General features: G+C 38.7%; 1 protein-coding gene across 6 annotated transcripts in view; it reads left to right on the top strand.

Annotated features, from left to right (window-relative positions):
* The first annotated feature begins 5,564 nt into the window (after window positions 1-5,564).
* LOC127377623 (deoxynucleoside triphosphate triphosphohydrolase SAMHD1) overlaps window positions 5,565-18,953 on the top strand; it is a 32,448-nt gene continuing 19,059 nt past the window's right edge. The window contains exons 1-17 of one of the 6 annotated variants that reach the window (XR_007887722.1): window positions 5,578-5,647; window positions 6,039-6,193; window positions 6,377-6,443; window positions 6,577-6,640; window positions 7,915-8,075; window positions 8,288-8,403; window positions 8,697-8,767; window positions 9,657-9,803; window positions 9,929-10,029; window positions 10,604-10,712; window positions 10,795-10,886; window positions 11,205-11,320; window positions 11,765-11,904; window positions 13,719-13,796; window positions 13,941-14,036; window positions 14,135-14,281; window positions 14,685-14,791. Coding sequence is in view for 4 of the 6 variants with exons in the window: in XM_051425699.1 (XP_051281659.1) it covers window positions 5,604-5,647; window positions 6,039-6,193; window positions 6,377-6,443; window positions 6,577-6,640; window positions 7,915-8,075; window positions 8,288-8,403; window positions 8,697-8,767; window positions 9,657-9,803; window positions 9,929-10,029; window positions 10,604-10,712; window positions 10,795-10,886; window positions 11,205-11,320; window positions 11,765-11,904; window positions 13,719-13,796; window positions 13,941-14,036; window positions 14,135-14,281; window positions 14,685-14,726 (1,746 nt within the window). In the remaining 2 variants the exon portion in view is untranslated. Of the gene's footprint in view, window positions 5,648-6,038; window positions 6,194-6,376; window positions 6,444-6,576; window positions 6,641-7,914; window positions 8,076-8,287; window positions 8,404-8,696; window positions 8,768-9,656; window positions 9,804-9,928; window positions 10,030-10,603; window positions 10,713-10,794; window positions 10,887-11,204; window positions 11,321-11,764; window positions 11,905-13,718; window positions 13,797-13,940; window positions 14,037-14,134; window positions 14,282-14,684; window positions 15,551-18,953 lie in introns of those variants that run through there. The other 5 variants (XR_007887723.1, XM_051425699.1, XM_051425700.1 and 2 more) reach the window with 5 other exon arrangements.

Raw genomic sequence — 18,953 nt, 5'->3', positions numbered from 1 at the left:
TTTTTCAAAAAGAACTTTGAAATGTTCATTAAAAACATTTAAAGAAGGATGCCTCCGAAGAGGGAAGTGCTGTGAAGAGATAAATGAACTAAGATTGCGTACTATCCGATATATCACATTTCCTCATAAAAAAAACGAATTAGGCAATGCAAATTATTTGACTTTCAGTCCGAGGGCAATAGTTGTGCCCCGATGCCAATCCCATCTTACTTTATCAAACACCTTCTCAAAGTCAGCAATAAATAAAAAATGGAGACATCTGTTTGATACCCATAATGTCACTTCCATTCTGCAAAGGTCAGGGGTTCGATGAATAAAGCAAAATGTCATCGGGAGAGTTGGCTTAGTACATCCAATCATCCATCCCAATCTTCTTTACTTGTTATATAAAACATTCCCTTATAAACAAATAAGGGAATGCGAATTATTGCAGTAGTAAGGTGGGTGTGGCGGAGACACAAAGGTTTCACTTTCAGTTTCTGACGCAGCAATTAAACGGCGCACCCTCACTCATTAGGAAATTCTTGGCAAAACAAACAGAAGGCTGCACATCACGGACACTTAGACGCAAGACTCAGCTCAAGGATCAAATAAAGACGCCACTGGTATGAGAACTAATGAATGAATATGATTATTTTGAATATTTCATTTTGATGTGATAAATTTGAGTTTGTTAAAAACGAATAGAAATGTTAGTCGCGTCATCAGCTTAATTTGCTTAATTTATGGTTTACTTTGAGTGAAGTGCAGCCGAAATTTCCTGTAAGACACTCACCAATACACAAAAATAAATATCTTGAGTCAAGCAATTGGTCCTTAAAGGTTTTGTCGTTTTTAATTTAAAAGGTTACTTTAAGGATTTTTACTGGAGTGCGCAGTCCTCTACTGCGTATGGAGGATAAGCAGAACATACTTGAATCATCTTTAGCCTCTTGGCATATTTATTTAACAATAAAGTAGGGACTGATGTGTTGTCATCTCATCATCATGGCTCGCATATCGATACTCACACGCTACTCATTTGGCATCGATTTCCTTAAACAAATATCGATATCAACTAACAAATAAGAATTGGGGGTGCATGCATCACTTTCAATTGTTTTGGAGAGCTTACTTCAGTTACTATGTGCCGAGTCATCTCCGTGACAAGGAAAAGGAAACTATATGAGCGTCAGCCGGCCCGGTCTTCAGCTGTCACTATCATAAAGGCAATAAAAAGCCCCCAAAAAAGAATCGGATAATAAAAAATAAATTTCTACTAACTCTCTCTAATTACTGTTCTGTTATCTGTTATGTGCTTTACAAAGTTAATGTTAAACATCTCTCTTGTTTCTGCCCTTTGTTACTTCAGTGAAAGGATACAGTGTTTCATGTTTACTTCGACATACAGGTTTTTTATTTTTGAGAAATAAGTGAGGAAAGTGCAAATGTGCATGTTGGTGTTCATTTTTAATTGATTTCATTAATATTTGTGTTATTTATTTTACTTTTTGTTTTATTATGTATTGCACATAATAAATGGGATAAATGGCCAGTATTTGTCATGTGATTTGCCTTAAGTGTAATAATATTTTGACTGAAAAAACATTAAAATGATCAGTATCGGTATTGATGAAATTGCAGGAAAAAGGATATTGTATCGAATCCTAAAAGTGTGGTATCGCCCATCCCTACTGGCACTCACTGGGAGCATGGTGAGTCATGTCCTGTACGTACCGTAAACCTTATACAATACAGCAATACAGTATATCAGTCTATCATAATACAGGGAGTAAGGGCGCCATCAAATTACAACACTCAACACAGTCAAAGAAAATGCTCAGAGTGGGGCAGTCCCACACTGGGTTTTATACATTTTTAGAAGCATTAGAAGCATTCCTCCCTTACATTTGTTATCACATAACTGTCACAGTGAAATTTATCAGATGCTATCTTAGCTAACAGGCCCTCTCTGAACTGTGAGAACCAAGGTCAGGCCCTTCCATAAGTCACGTGTTGCTGCGTCCACAGAAACACATTTATTACTTTATTACTTTCAACAGAGACACATTTATTACTTTATTACTCTCTGGACAGGAGAATTACTCTCTGGACAGGAGACAGATATCTAGCTGAAAGTTACTCACTAAACACAAGGCCATAGGTCGCAGTGCTTAAAAACACATTGAAAACACATTACTGAGATTTTATTACTGAGAACAATCATTGCTATAGGGAGGAACACTCAAGCCTGTAATACAAATTTTCCATTACAGTACTGTATTACTTTATTAACTCTTGGTTGTGAGCAGGGGCGTTTCTAGACCCCCTGGGAGCCCTAGGCAAGAAGGACCATGTTTTGCTCATTGTGTGAAAATGTTTTATATTGTTACTTCATTCCTATTGAGACAAGTTGATAATAGAATAATTGAAATAAAACTCTTTTACTCTTCATTATGTGAACTTGCGCAGTTAAACTTGTCTAACACTTGAGGGAATCATCCACTTGTGTGTTTCAGCTGTCGCCCAGGAATAGAAAGGCTGCTCAACTATAAAAACAGTTGAATTTGAACTTTATTGATGCAATGTGTAAAATACAAATACAATACAATACAAATTGTTTGTACAGTAGCAGGTGATATGTAACCCCCAAAGCACAAAAGATTATTTCTCTTGTGTGCACAAGATAATATATTGTGTTATATAAGTTACGGTCATACATGAAATAAGTAATAACTGAAGAACACATAAAAGAAAATGTATAATATAACCTAAAAATATGTAAGGTATGCCGTGTATGTCAAACTGTACATTTACTGCCTTAATTCTCAACATGCCTCATGACAAGAGTCTGAACTGAATCATTTAATTCCAAAATACTGTGTCTACTAAATATTTCAACAATGGATTGTGAAGTATTTTGTAAACAAATGATATGACTCAGCATTAATAGCTACAAATTGTTAAAATGTGAATGGGAGCAAAGAAAGGCTTTAAAGCTGCAGTAGGCAGCCCTGCTGTTTATATCACTCCACTCCACTGTTCAAATTGCCCAAATTCAACTGGATCTGAAAATTCAAATCAAGTCACAAAATCGAATTGCTTGGTGAATTCAGACAAAAACATCTTGAGCAATTTTCAAAATCTGTCATTTATTAAAGAACAAATGCAAAATTTCTTTAGCCTTATTATCGTTTGGTGGCTTCCATACTCCTCTACAATTGTAAAACAAATATCTTTGGGTTTGTGAAACAAGACATTACAAAAAATGGCCTTAAGGTTAAGGAAACTTCGATGGACAATTTCCACAATTTTCTAATATTTTCTTGACCAAACAACTAATCAATGAATCGAGAAATTATTCACAGATTAATTGATAGACATTAATTGTTAGTTGCAGCCATATATCTCATCATATTCCCATCAGTCTCCACAGAGTGTCTCCTTACAGCAAAAAGGTGCCAGATTACATCCAATCCTTTCTGTAAGAAGTCTGCATGCACTCCAAATATTTGTATGTATTTCTACCACACTCCAAAGAAATGCATGTCAGGTAGTGACAGTGTGAATATGACTGACTGGCCTCTAATGGGGAACCTGTCAAGCTTCAGCATCTAATCATTAATAGATCTACGTTTCAACCATCACTCCTGGTCATGAGCTTTGAGGTAGTGAGAAAATGAAGAGCAGAACCGCTGCTCCCTCATGCCATATTGCTACCTCTAAAGGAACATTTTTGGAGCCCTAGTTCATCTGTCCAAGAGGCTTTTTTTTTTTTTACTGCATTTCATTGTCTTTGTACTTTTACTTTGTGCAAAGTTGAATCTAACCTAATCTGATCTAATGAACAGGATTGTTCAATGTGGCTAACATCAGGGGTGAGATCCAAAATCTCATCTCATCTCATCTCATCTTCATCCGCTTATCCGGGATCGGGTCAACTCTGACTGGGGGATCCCTAGGCGTTCCCAGGCCAGTGTTGAGATATAATCTCTCCACCTAGTCCTCGGTCTGGCCCGTGGCCTCCTCCCAGCTGGACGTGCCAGGAACACCTCCCTCGGGAGGCACCCTGGAGGCATCCTCACCAGATGCCCGAACCATTACAGCTGGCTCTTTCCCTTGCGGATGTCCAAGCTTCTCACCCTATCCCTTAGGGAGACGCCGGCCACCTTCCTGAGGAAACCCATTTTGGCTGCTTGTACCCGCGATCTCGTTCTTTTGGTCATGACCCATCTCTCATGACCATAGGTGAGGGTAGGAACAAAGATCGACCGGTAGATCGAGAGCTTCGCCTTTCGGCTCAACTCTCTTTTTGTGACAACAGTTCGATAAAGGGATCGCAATACTGCCTCCAAAGTCCTTCTCCATGACTTCTCCGAACTCCTCCCACACCCACTGTTTTGCTTCCCTCACAGCTGTGGCTGCAGTCCTTCTGGCCTGTCGGAGTCCCTCCAGGATAACATCCCGGAAGGCCTCCTTCTTCAGTCGGACGGCTTTCGTGACTTCCGGTGTCCACCACCGTGTTTGAGGGTTACCGCCCTTTGAGGCGCCCGAGACCTTAAGACCACAGCTCACAGCCGCAGCTTCAGCAATAGAAGCTTTGAACACCAACCACTCTGGTTCGATGTCCCCCGCTTCCACAGGAATGCCGGAGAAGCTCTGCCGGAGGTGGGAGTTGAAGGTCTCTTGGACAGGGGCCTTCCTGTTCCCAGTTCACCCCTACTTCACGTTTGAGTTTACCAGAGCTGTCCAGTGCTGTCCAGCCCCTCTCTTTACCCGAGTGTCCAATACATGCGGTCTCAGGTCTGATGATACGATCACAAAATCGATCATAGACCTTTGGCCTAAGGTGCTCTGGTAGCACGTACACTTATGAGCATCCCTATGTACGAACATGGTGTTTGTTATGGACAATCCATGACTAGCACAGAGGTCGAGTAACAAAACACCACTCGGGTTCAAATCAGGGAGGCCATTCCTCCCAATCACGCCCCTCCAAGTGTCTACTGGAGACTTCATTCAGGGTCTCCACGAGGGCGAATATTCTGCACTGCTGTTTGGTGCATAAGCACAAACAACAGTCATAGTTCCCCCCCAGATTGTAGGCGTAGGGAGGCGACCCTCTCGTCCACTGGGGTGAACTCCAACGTAGCAGCGCTTTTCCTTAGTTACAGGTATGGGATATGCAGCAAATGATAGAATTACAACCATAAGAGACTTGAGATTTGACTTGTGAATGTCTCTGTCTTGTAGCTATCCACCGGCCTTATGCACAAGTCATTCAGTCGTTCAGTTCATGGCTTTCTGTAAGTCATCAGTGGTAGAAATATGTCTTTTGTTCAGCTCCATATTGAGGATGGCTTTTATTGAATCTCAAAGTTGTTTAGAACTAGTAGGTGTGTGAAACAAAAACAGACACGAGAAGGGTCTGTTTGTAGTCATATCAAAGGGATTGGGTCTGGCAACAGACTGCTGCTCTTGCTGTATTCTTATTAGGAGGGACTGAAAACAGCACAAACAACAACGCTACCAAACTCCTTCGGAAGGTAAAACAGTCTCAACAGAAGTTTGATCACGTTGTTGTTTGTGCTGTATAGGGTGGAGATAATAGTAACATAAAATCAATGGTGTATGTCACTGATGATAATCTGGATCAGACTGGCAGAGCGTAAGTGTCCTTTCTCTTTCCAATTTGCTAAATTCAATTTATAATATTTTTATTACGTAACTTAGTGACTATCTAAAAATCTTACACAGTATCAGGAAGCTCGGGCTGATCACAAGGCACAGGAATATAACATGTACATAACCGTACATCACACTAAATATTCAGGGCTAGAGATAACTTGTAGAATATACATCAAGGGGGAAGCAGGCCTCCATTTCCAATTAAACAAATTAGGCAATGCAAATTTGAGGTAGATAAATGTCATTTTTGGAGACAGAGTAGCTAGTCAAGATCTGTCTTTTGTAAAGGTCTACTCTGATTACCTGTGTTAACAACATGATATAACATTAGTGTGACTGTCCTGATATATTTTTATCGCTTGTCAGATCAGCTTACTGGATACAGATACAACCTCTGACAGATTGAAGACACCAAAGAAGAGAATGCCAGCAAAGTTGCCTTTGGACTTTAAGAAATGGACTGTGAACAAAATTGTGCAGTACCTTGAACAAGAAGAACTTGGACGATGGGCAGATAAATTCAAAGGTTGGCTTTCTGGTTTGGTGGATTTAATTAAAGCTAAGTTAAAATTAATTATAATTAGATAGCAGCTGCTTTAACTAAGGACTTTCCCTATGATTCTGTATTGTGAGGCATGGAAGCTAATATGAAGGCTACTTGTCATAATGTAATACAGGACAGCTATTAACTTCTTTCTCTTTTACACAGAAAAACACATCACTGGTGACCAACTACAAACTCTAACAGCTGCCAATCTGGAGGATATGGGCATAAAGTAAGTGTCTCCCCTTGTTAAACCACCTGATTGTACAACCATCTGATTTCTTTTAGTTTTCACACCTCACTTTTCTCTTTTCAACTGATTCCCTATTATACTCTTCTGTATTTTCTTTTTTTCGTTTTTCGAGGAAACCTAATGATCGTGAGAGAATCCTGCTCTGTATCAGGAAGCTCTGGAAAGTCCAAGTCAAGGTAATATATGTGTCTAATTATACATCACAATACATTTCCATACATTTTAAGGACTAGAGAGATAAGAGAGAGTAAATAGAAAAATCAAGGGCTTGTAGAATACACAATAAAAGGTATGTGTAAGATTCCAGGATCAGTGAATGAACTTAATCAGTAGTTTTGGGCATGGGCGGAGCGGGCAGCCGCCCAGGGCGGCATTTTTTCATGACACATGGGGGGACAGCACAAGCACTTAAAAAAAAAATCCTCTGCGCCACAAAGTGGTTTTCTATTATCTATCTGTTCTATCATATCACTGTGTGGGGAATTGGCAAATTGGCGCCCCCTACAGCTGCAAGTGCCCTTGCTTGCTGAGAAGGTGCCGTGCACAGAAGCTGTGTGAGAAGGGGGAGGGGGGCGGGGGACAGTTCACTGGGTCTCCCTAATGGAATGGACAAGGGGGGGAACGGGGGATCCACTGTAAGTCACACCTCGACTTTCTTCCAAATAACACACATTTAATTTATAATATAATAAATACAGGCCTATATCATGCACATTTTTGTTTTTCTGAATTGTGATAACTTATACTGTCATATTTTGTGCAGAACTGTGTTCATTGTCTTTTGGCAAATAAATGGTAAATGGACCTGTACTTGTATAGTGCCTTTCTAGTCCTCCGACCACTCAAAGCGCTTTTACCCTACATGGCACATTCGCCCTTTCACACACATTCACTCAGTGATGGTAAAGCCCATCGAACAGAAACTAACTCATTTATACACATTCACACACCGATGCACGGCATCGGGAGCAATTCGGATACAAATTCTTGCTCACGGATACTTCGACATGTGGCACCAGGATCGAACCAACAACCTTCCGATTAGGGGACGACCCGCTCTGCCTCTGCACCACAGCCGCCCCGTGGAAATTGTGCACTTAAAAAGTGTGTTTCCTGTTCCAAGTGGAATAGTTAAATCCAATTTTTCTGATGATGGATTAGTGCATTTGAGAAATATAATTCTCTGCTTCACTTATGTTGTTATTTTATTATAATAAGGGGGTCTCACCAACGGTGTCATTCAAGATAGAACCGCCACTGAACTTAATCACAAAATCAAGATTGGGCTTGTTTACTCTCCATTGTTGGTTGGACAGCAAAGGAGATGTGGGAGAAAAAATCAGGAATATTGCAGTATGAAATAAACAAAAGACTAGCCCTCAGGAGAACTGGAGTTGGTTTACTCTTTTGGGTAATAACTGGACTGGATTTTGTTGTATGTGTTCTACAGGTGTTTAATGATCCCATCCACGGGCATATGGAGTTACACCCACTTCTTGTCAAAATCATTGACACGCCTCAGTTCCAGAGACTACGGAGTATCAGGCAGCTCGGAGGGACCTACTTTGTTTACCCTGGAGCATCCCACAACCGCTTTGAACACTCGATTGGGTATGTTTGTGGATTTTTTTAGATAGACACAGGTATGTGTTTAAAAAAAACATGGTGCATATGTTTATAGGTATAATAGTTCAGTATATATTTCATATATATATATATATATATATATATATATATATATAACATTTCATTTTGCAACAGGATACTCATGTAGTAATTGTGTAATGAGTTATTTGTTGTGTGTTCTGTATGTGGTGGTAAAGGGTGGCGCATTTAGCAGGACAGCTTGGACAAGCTCTGAAAACAAAGCAGCCAGGTCTCAACATCACTGACAGAGACATCCTCTGCGTACAGATTGCTGGTCTTTGTCATGATCTGGGTGAGTGAGGCACACCTTTTCACTTTTACATGTATGTTTTAAATAATTGTAAGTGAAAAGGAAATGGTCAATAAAAGTAAATGTTGATCTAATTTCAAAGGGTTTCTGTAGGCACTAACAATTAATGGCTAGTCTGAACTAACAGCAGACAATACAAACAAAGTGTGCAATGGTCCACATGATAATGTACATTTCTGTTCTTCAGAATACTTCTTATTTCAGTGATGAGTTACTGCTAATTCAAACTCAGCATTCCTGTATGTTTTCAATTCAATTTATATCTCCATATCTAGGACATGGGCCATTTTCCCATCTGTATGATGGAATGTTCATCCCTAAAGCACGTCCAGGCAACAAGTGGAAGGTAAGAAACAATTATTTCTGTTGTTCATAATGTATATGACATAGTCCCTAACCACAAAAATGACACACAAAGGAAAACAGAGCCTGCATCAAGGAAGCAAATCAGTTAGATATGAATGGGAACTAATTAGCAAAGACACAAACAAGTCAGTGTTTAGTTGAAACACGGTTTAAAAGACAAATCATCTGTACTTCATATCAGGCATAATGGATAATAATGGCATAATGCAGTCTCTTTAGGTACTGACATGTTCATGGTTAATTTGTCAGACTGGAGAGCAACAGAAGACATAGGCTGAGTAACACTACTTATGACTAGTTAACTGACCCTAATGTGTAGAATTTGTTGCGGGCCCCTTACTTTGAAAACAGGTGAAATGAAAAATTTAATTTTTTGTTCCTTTAAGCACAATTAGATGTGGCATTCCTGGTATTATGTCCCATGCAGTGTATTCTCAAAGGATATTGTGTCAAGTACTTCTCTAACTAACTAAACATTCCAATACACAAATGATACTATTCATTAGGCAGAATTTGTTTTATGGAAGGTGCCTGGAAGCAAAGAATGTTTTTTTCTTCATGGAAAAAAAGGTCATTCAAAAAGAGGGTTAGGATTTGTGTGTGGTATCATATGTCTCCCTCTTTCACACACACCAACATCCTGTGGGTGAGTGATAGAGGTGAAGAGATTATAGACCTGGTTTAGGGGTAGCAGGGTGAAGCAGGCTGTATGCAATACAAGGCACCTGATCACACACAGACGAGCATTCCCATTCAGTGTATTCTTTCATGTTTTTAGCAAAGATAAACTCTTTCTACCTGAGCAGCGAGTTGTTGTTCTCACTTTGAATTCTGGTATTAATATATTAATGAGTCTGTTTCTGTTGCAGCATGAAACTGCTTCTCTGGCCATGTTTGACCACCTGGTGAAATGTAATAAGCTGGAGGATGTGATGAAGCAGTATGGCCTGAACCTGTCCGAGGATCTGGACTTCATCAAGGAGATGATTGACAGAGACAATGACAAAGACCAGGAGGTACCGAAAAGTAGCACAGTTCAAGACCAGAAAACTGAGTTCACAGTAATTGTGTGAAATCAGTCAGTATCAATATTGCTACAGCAACCAATGTCTAATGCCACGATTGTCTGTAATCTCCACAGTGGCTACATAAAGGCCGTCCAAAAGACAAGTCCTTTCTCTATGAAATCGTGTCCAACAAAACAAACGGCATTGATGTGGACAAGTTTGACTACTTTGCCAGGTGGGACTTGTTTTACAGCTACTGTGGCTAACTCTGAATCCGTGATGCTTTTCTAGGGCCATGTTTTTGAAAGAGCCAGAATATCGGGATCTGCTTGAGAGAGTAATTTTTTCGAGTGATCAAGCTTCTGGTGCTGGAGGAGACTTTTTAAATTATTACTATTATTTAAAATATTTAAATTGATCAGCACTATGCCTTTCCTGCTCTTAAAATTAGATAGATTATTTGCACAGAATGGGATGGGTTTAGGTGGGCAGTTAGTCAGAGGAGCAGAATTACTCAATGTCTTCTGGCATAGGTAAGATATGAATAAAATTATCAAAATTAATATTATTGCTTCTGGTTCACCATCTACATGGCCCACAGACTGTGATAACACGAGTTTGAGGCTGAAGTTCTGTCCAGAAGGGGGTGCCTGGTAAAATAGGATAGGAGGAGAAGGCCGAAACAGTGACACAGTGTAATGACCGAGGGGAATCAGTTACACTGGACATTGTTTGGAACTTTCTCCAGGTTGCTTTTGCTGATTAGTTTAACACAATAAGACAATTTTCTTCACTCTGTTCTATCTTAGGGACTGCTACCACCTGGGCGTCCAGATCAACTTTGACTATCATCGCTTCTTAAAGTTTGCCAGGGTGTGTGAGGTGGACGGCTGGAAGCACATCTGTGTTAGAGACAAGGTAAAGACAATGTTACTCCTACTCTTGTATCAGATTGTAAACAGATTTGTTCCGACTAAACTATAGGCAATACTCTCAACAGGAGGAGGATAATATGACTGAAATGTTCCACACCAGGCTCTGTCTCCACAGAAGAGCCTACCAGCACAAAGTGACCAAGATCATAGAGACTATGTGAGTACTTACCCTTCTCTACCCAGTTCCTCCAGAATATCACAGACTTTTTAAGGGATTGTTGCAGTCTAAAATGCCAGATATAAAGAAACTTTTCTGAAGAAGTGCAATGCATGTTGTGATGTTTTTAGGCATTTTGTTTTACAATGAAATGGAAGGATAAATTAAAAATCAAAGGCAACTTGTTCCAGTGAGAATGACATCTCTGGTAGTTTGGTGACAGGTGGTGACATTTTGTGTGTTTCAGTTTTAAAAGTGAACATATCACTTTTAAAAATGATTAATGATTAATGATGATGATTAATAATGATTATCCAGGATCACAGATGCCTTTTTAAAAGCAGACAAGCACATCAAGATTGAAGGCACAGGAAAGAAGACTTTCAGACTCTCCACAGCCATTGATGACATGGAAGCCTATACTAAGCTGACAGGTCTGTAGATAGCACTGGGACAAATCTGGTTCTCTAGCTGTAAGAACACGTGTTTGTTTGGTAAATCTTTATAATAATAATCATAAGCAATTGTAAAATATGTCATTACAATTGCAATTTGATTTTTTTAATTAATTCACATTTTATTTAGCTGATTTTCTTAAAGTTTGGTTAAAATCTGTGCTATATTTTGATAAAAACCTAGTTACTAACAGTTAGGCTACCTAGCTTATTATTGAGAAACTAACAGGTATATTGCATTAAGAGGTAATAAGTTTTGTTGGAGTTGTTGGAGTTTAAAACTCATGTAAACGCTATCAAATCCAATAAAGAGCAGGACAGTTGTAAACATTACCCTAGACTTTGACACAGTAGCAACTACAATCATGTGAATATGCATGTAAATTCACTGATCTTCCACTCTGTTTATCTGTTTCTCTGTAGATGCTGTGTTTGAAAAAATACTCAACTGTGCATTTGACGCACCCCAGGAGCTGAGGGATGCAAGAGACATTCTACGCAGGATCATTAATCGAGACCTCTACAGGTTTCTGGGTGAAACGCGGTTTGAGGATCCCACTGAGGTTTGTACAAATGTCTTTGTGGGCCTTTATTGCATTACACTGTCTGTCATATCATCTATTTCTCTGTTATGATGAAGCTCCTTTTGTGTGCACATTCCTTGTTTCTGTTTTCTCTATTTTTTTCATTGTTTATATGGATATCGTGCTTGGATTTCACATGGACTACAACACATTCCTGCCAGTTACAATTTCTATAAATTGAATTTAGAGGATGTGATAGCAGTGTAAGTAAAATCATAGAAAGAAACTTACTCACTTACTGCATCTACAGAGCTGGCAGTTTTTTGTGTGAAAATGACTCACGTCCACACTCCCATACAGGTCATATATTTCATAGAACTTCTGCCCACAGGTAGACAGTAAAAAAGGCAAAATCTCTTCTTCTTTATCTTCTTTTTAGTTGGCAAACAACAAAATTGCACATCACAGCCAACACCTGGTGATGTGTTGGACAGACAGCCCAGCTGACAAATACTCCTTGTGATGCTGTTTTAATGCAGCCAATATAGTTGTCACTTAATATTTTCCTATAGATAGATAGATAGATAGATAGATAGATAGATAGATAGATAGATAGATAGATAGATAGATAGATAGATAGATAGAATACTTTATTTATCCCCGAAGGGAAATTATAGTGTTATAGCAGCTGATTCAGAGTCAATTATTATTTGAAAGTCTTATTGCAGAGGGGAGGAACGATTTTCTATATTGTTCCTTAGAGCAGTGGGGATGAATGAGTCTGTTGCTGAAGCTGCTCTTTAGCTTTTCCAGTGTTGTGTGGAGGGGGTGGGAGGGATTGTTCATGATTGCCAGCAGTTTTGCCAGCATCCTCTCCTCCACCACCTCCTCCAGGGTGACAAGCTTCAAGCCAACAACAGACTCTGCCTTTTTAATGAGTTTGTTTAGTCTGTTGGCTTCCTTTGCCTTGATGCCCGCACCCCAGGACACCGCAGCAAAGAAGATGGTGCTCGCCACAACAGACTGATAGAACATCTGAAACATCCTGTTGCAGACATTGAAAGACCTGAGCCTCCTCAGGAAGGAAAGCCGGCTCATGCCCTTCTTGTAGATGGCCTCTGAGTTTGTGAACCAGTCCAGTTTGTTGTCTGGTGTGACACCCGAGTACTTGTACGCCGACACCATATCCACATCTGTCCCATCGATGCTGACAGGAGAGGGCAGGGGCTTGTTCCTCCTAAAATCCACCACCATCTCCTTTGTTTTTGCCACATTCAGCTGCAGGTGGTTCTCCCCACACCACTTCACAAAGCGATCAACCAGGTCCCTGTACTCAGCCTCCCCTCTGCCCTCCAGACACCCTACAATAGCCGTATCATCAGAGTATTTTTGGAGATGACACGTACTGTACTGGAACAAATATAATATTAAATATTACACCTCTGTGGTTGGGAGGTAGAGCAGGGTTAATTATTTGATCCTCAGCTCCTCCTGTTAATATGTCAAAGTGACCTTGAGAAAGACATTGAATCTGAAAGCCCTTGTTAGCCGCGTTGAGATCAAGAAGCTCTATGTAAATGCAGTCCATTTAACAAGTAATGTGCAGGTTATTTCCAAGCTGCAGTGCTCATAAAACAACTATTTTATGATCATGATGTCATGTGATAAAATCTAGTCAAAAACAACACCTGTGACTAGTAAGTGATTATAATGACATTTAAAATGAGGGATCACAGAAAAACAAAAAAACAACAGAAACGTTTTCTTAACTTGACTGACAGTGTGTTGTTAAGATGCAATCAATCTCAAACCTCTTGTCCTACCACTTCTCACCCTTTCTCCTCCCTTCCTAGGAAATAATTCCTGCTTGGAAAAGGGAATTGGCTGAAGCTCTTGGTGACGGGCTGACTGAAGATGACTTTGAGATTGTGGTGAGTTTTCAGTCTAAAACATCACTTTTCTTTAAATGTTTATCTTAATTATCAGTTAATTTGTAAGATGTTGTCTTCCTCCATTTTAGCATAATTTTATTTGAGAATATGAAAACAAGCTTCTTTCCCACATTTCTCTGTTAGACCATTAAAATGGACTATGGGATGAAACGCGAGGACCCCATCGATCACTTATATTTCTACACCAAGCATGACACTACCCGCGCATTCAACAGGAAGGTCAGAACTAAAACGATGATGACTACAATTTTAATTTTAGTCTTCCTTTGTATGACATCCCTCTGTTGTCATTATTCTGAAATGTATGCTGCTTTCAGCGTTGTCAGGTGTCCAGGATTCGCCCAATGTGCTTTTCTGAGCAGCTGGTCGGGTTTGTCTGTAAGAAGACTGATGACAGGAATCCGCAGGCTGACGTGGACAACTTTCAACAGTGGTGCAGGGCAAAGGACTTTCCAGAGTATCAGGTAATCTTTATATCTAGGCTGTTAAACATATAATATTGTAGGTATTATGTGGGAGTTTGTGTAGCCTAGGGCTGTAGCCAGTGATCACTTTCATTATTGTTTAATATACCAAATATTTTCTTGATTAATTGACAAATATAGTTTGGTTTATAGATGTAACAATTTCCTTAAACCCAAGGGGGTGTCTTATAAAAGCAGTCAGAAACTCCAATATTATTGATTTACTTAAACATAAGACAGAAAAACAGCAAAGCTGGATATAGGCAACATTTTTGCTTGAAAAATGACTTTATTTACGATTATAATTATAATTGTTTATCAAAATAGTTGCCCAACTTCAGTTATGCATCTCTCACTCTGAACTGCACTGCTCTTGGTAATATTGATGCACTTGTCTGTGCAGGAAAATCAATCTGAGCTTTTGGAAGATGGACATCAAAACTGAAAACAAGCAAACACTCCCTGGTACTCATTGGTTCATGATTGAAAATGATTTAAATATTATATAAGGTGAGTATGTTAATGAGCACAGAGTCTTCTTTATAAATTAGGATGCATTTGCATATTCAGGCCCTGTACTCTGGTCTTTTAGAGGCCTGATCAATATTATACATGTATCTGTGGTTCAGTTTGATTTTAGACTCTTTCATAATCTAGAGCTGTACGTGTCTGATTTTAAACTGAATCACTTCTTAATAGCATGTTGTTACTAAAAACATACCAGAAACATACTATTACTCTGTTGTGAACAATCAATCATGGTTACTTAAAATATCTTTGTGTGAAACTGAATATGTACACAGTACGTTTCACTGATTTATTAATTTATGCGTCTTCATGTATTCTGTGTATTCCTTATGATTGGGGCAAGCTGCAAAGCACTTGCCAACATATATAATGGAGTTTGTCATTTAAAGTTTAATTTGTGGTTAAGGGATTTCAAATATTTTGGTTTTGATGTTAATCACGTGACTTAATGTGGAAATTTGATTAGATATTATTATGACTTTGAGTGATGTTTGTTTTGAGGTAGTTTCTGGTGGTGGTTGTGGTTCCAACGATTGGCTGTATCTTTCTTGAACCACAGAATTTATCTTTACTTCTTCAATGTTGATTTTTTTCATTTCTTTTTAAATATCTCTTTTATTGGTGACATATTTTATCATATTTTTGTCTTGAATTATTCTACCTTTTGAAACTGGCTCTTTTTTTGACGGTTGCGTTGAGACCATTCATGGATGACTTGAATAAAACCTTACAGAAAGACAAGATCATACTTTGTATGCTTTATTAAACAAATTGCCACCACAGGGGCTATAAAGGGAAACCTACCAGAGACAATTAGAAGCTTTGAACTTTATTCTTAAAGTTGATAATAGATTGTGCTCTATTTGAAATGAAACTCTTTTTTTCCCTCTTTGTTGTGTGCCCTCGTGCAGTTTAATTTGTCACACACTAGAGGACATCATACACTCTCGTGTGTTATGCTGCTGCTATCCCCAGCCCAGGCCCGGCCCTAACCAATTTGGTGCCCTAGGCAAGATTTTAGGTGGTGCCCCCCTTGCATCGCAGTAAATTCCACTGCCAGTTATATACATACATATACTCACGCAAGAAACTGAATAACTTTGTCTTTGACATTTTATTTTATTTTTAGAGAAACAAGTTGCTCAATCAAAACAGTTAACAAGAAAATAATAAATTAGAAATAAATAATACAATAAATGTCATATAAATAGCCTACACAAAGTATAAAATTTAACTACCTACAAAATAAAAACAAGTGATAAACCTGAGGTGGAGGTGACAGGAGGATCACTTGATGCCGTTGGAGCGGTGATGACTGTAGACGGCCCAGGATTTGCAGGAGGTGGATTTAGATATTTCAACAGCGCATCTGAAGAGAGAAGAGGAGTAAGTGACACTGTTGGGTGTTACAGTCTAATAATAAAAGAAATGATTCCAAGAATAAAATTAATAAAAATGAAAAACCTAAGGGATGCATTACTTTCACTGTACTGTGCATGAATGATATACAGTGCATTTTTTTCTGATATGCAAATTAGATTAGATTTATTGTCATTGTCATTACAGTGAAATGCTGATTATCAGAATGCAAAGAAGCAGTAAACTGCAGTATAATATAACATATGGGAATGTATTAACATTAATGAAGTGCACTTTAACATGGATGTAAAGTGTAACACTATAAACACACTTTAAACAATACTGAACTGTAACACAACAAACAACAAGGCTTACAACTCTAATAAATAAAGGTGTGTGAAGGGAATAGCATTTGACTGTTACCAGCAGAGCAAACGTTAGCTAACCAATAATAAATACAAATAAAAATGTAGACAAATGTAAAACACCTGCTGAATAGATCTAATCTTTACAAATGTCCCTGAGAAATATAAGGTGGGAGTATTACTTTTTTGCAACAGACAAATCATTTCATCACATTATCTTTACTCTACCTCTGTCTTTGTTGCGTTTTTCCTCCTCTTCTTTTCTTTTTTTCCTTCCCTGGGCACCAGAAAGTTTTGGTCGTTTGACAGTGTTAATGTTTTCTTGGGTGACGTCAGAATACTCAACCATCTCTCAGAGAGCAGGTAGAGTCTAATCAGTCAGAGGAGGAGAGGGGGCGGGGGGCTAAATAAAGTCTTATTATTGTTTAATAGGCTTTGCTATGCAGTTAAATTCATGGGGTCTTTTTTAATACTCAGAAATAATAGCACCAACTAGTTTTAGTATAAAAATATTGAAAGTTGCAGTTTTTTTTCTCCCCCCATCGCGGCGCCCACTAGATGGACGGCGCCCTTAGCATTTGCCTATACTGCCTATGCCACAGGCCGGCACTGACAACTATTGTATAATAAAGTGATAACTGTCTGCACAGAAAGCATCTTAAGACAGGAGTTACTTACAAGACATTTTTTATCCTATATCCTATAAGACAAATGTATTGCTACAACTCAGAATACCCAACAGCGTCCAAGTGCCATTGAGAATAACACTGAAGATGTGCAACCTCCTTTGTTGGGATACAAATACTACACCCAAAGGTGGGACAACTTCATCATCATAGATGGAGTAAATCTTTGAGATGATTGTACATTACCCATGTTTCCTCATATGTGGTTTTGAAATTTCCATCCAGATTAAGTACAAAAATGTCAACAAAAGAGGAATGAGTACATAGTTAAACATATGGTGAAGTAGAACGCATGCACTTTACTGTCAAGCAAACTGAACTGAAAGAATTAAACAACAGTGTCATCTTGTGGCCATTTGGTGTAGTTGAGCAAAAGTACCCATATACCGATCAGCCATAACATTATGACATATGGGCACCCTGGTGGTCATAATGTTATGCAGACCCATTCCAACAAACTGGGGATCCACTGTGTGTTCTGACATCTTTCTATTAGAATCAGCATTAACTTTTTCAGCAATTTGAACTACAGTAGCTTGTCTGTTAGATCGGACCACACAGGCCAGCATTCACTCCTCACGTGCATCAACGAGCCTTGGTCGTCCATGACCCTGTCCCCGGTCTGCAAGTGTATAAGCAATGGTAAAAACTGTAATAAATGTTTAAATTCAGTGTTAAAATAAAACTGTGCATAAGGTAAAATGTATTTCTATGGCTGTTATTGATATTGTTGGTTAATATCGACTTTTGCAGGGAAGGCAGGCCAAATATACAAATATTTCACATACATTTTCTGTTAAAGTACTATTACATCTTGTGTTGACTGACAAATGATAATAACTTAACTTATAAAAGTACATTGTCAAGTTTGGCTGAAAATATTATGGTAACAATTGACAATATGGTACACAATGGATGGAGACCAGAGATTGTGAGATGTTGTCTGAAGAAAGGGGGTGTAAGCAAGTTGTAACGTACTAAACTGGCTTACTTACTTACTTAAGTCTCAACCATCAGTGTTCATGCTCTGTGAGTTGTTGCAGGCCTGTCGTAAACTGAGAAATTCACTCCCCAATCTTGTTTATGTTCCCAGTGCCTTCTTTACTTTTCATAGTGTAAAAGAACTTTCTGTATTGTAAACAAAATTGTGTCAGCAAACCAAATTTAGAAGGCCATCACATTTCTTCATAAACAAATTAAGCATTGCAAATTTGACTTTCAGGGCAGTAGTTAGATGGGTGTGGTGGTAACATAAAAGCCAGGTATTGTTCAAACTCTCCTGACTTGATCAGCTGTATCCTCAAAATTATGTAACATTATGACATTATTCCTATATATTTACCGCTTGTCAGATTAGCATTAAAAATGTCTGTTAGATGAAGATACAACCACTGATGTTGTCGATGGGTTTGCCAGGGAGCTGTGAGCAACAGAGAGTGTAGGAAATGTGCCAGTACTTTACTAAAGTAAAGAACAAGTACCCCAAAAATGTACTTGGTTTCATTCCATTAACGCTGTGAAAACATCGCCGTCACACTGTTCCTAAACCAAGTACCTTCCTCATGCTGGATATTTGTGACACAGTACAGATAATACAGACACCATGAAGGATATTTTTCACTCAATACAAACATGACATTCTAGTGATAGATTAAAAGATCAAAATTTATTTTCCAGTACTGATGAAATTTATAGTGTTAGGAAACTACTTTGAAAATGTCACAAAAGTTGAGA

Source organism: Dicentrarchus labrax, unplaced genomic scaffold (assembly GCF_905237075.1).
Source record: "Dicentrarchus labrax unplaced genomic scaffold, dlabrax2021, whole genome shotgun sequence".
NCBI classification, from domain to species: Eukaryota; Metazoa; Chordata; class Actinopteri; family Moronidae; genus Dicentrarchus; species Dicentrarchus labrax.
Note: the sequence above shows the minus strand (reverse complement) of the source record. Positions and strands in the feature narration are given on the sequence as shown.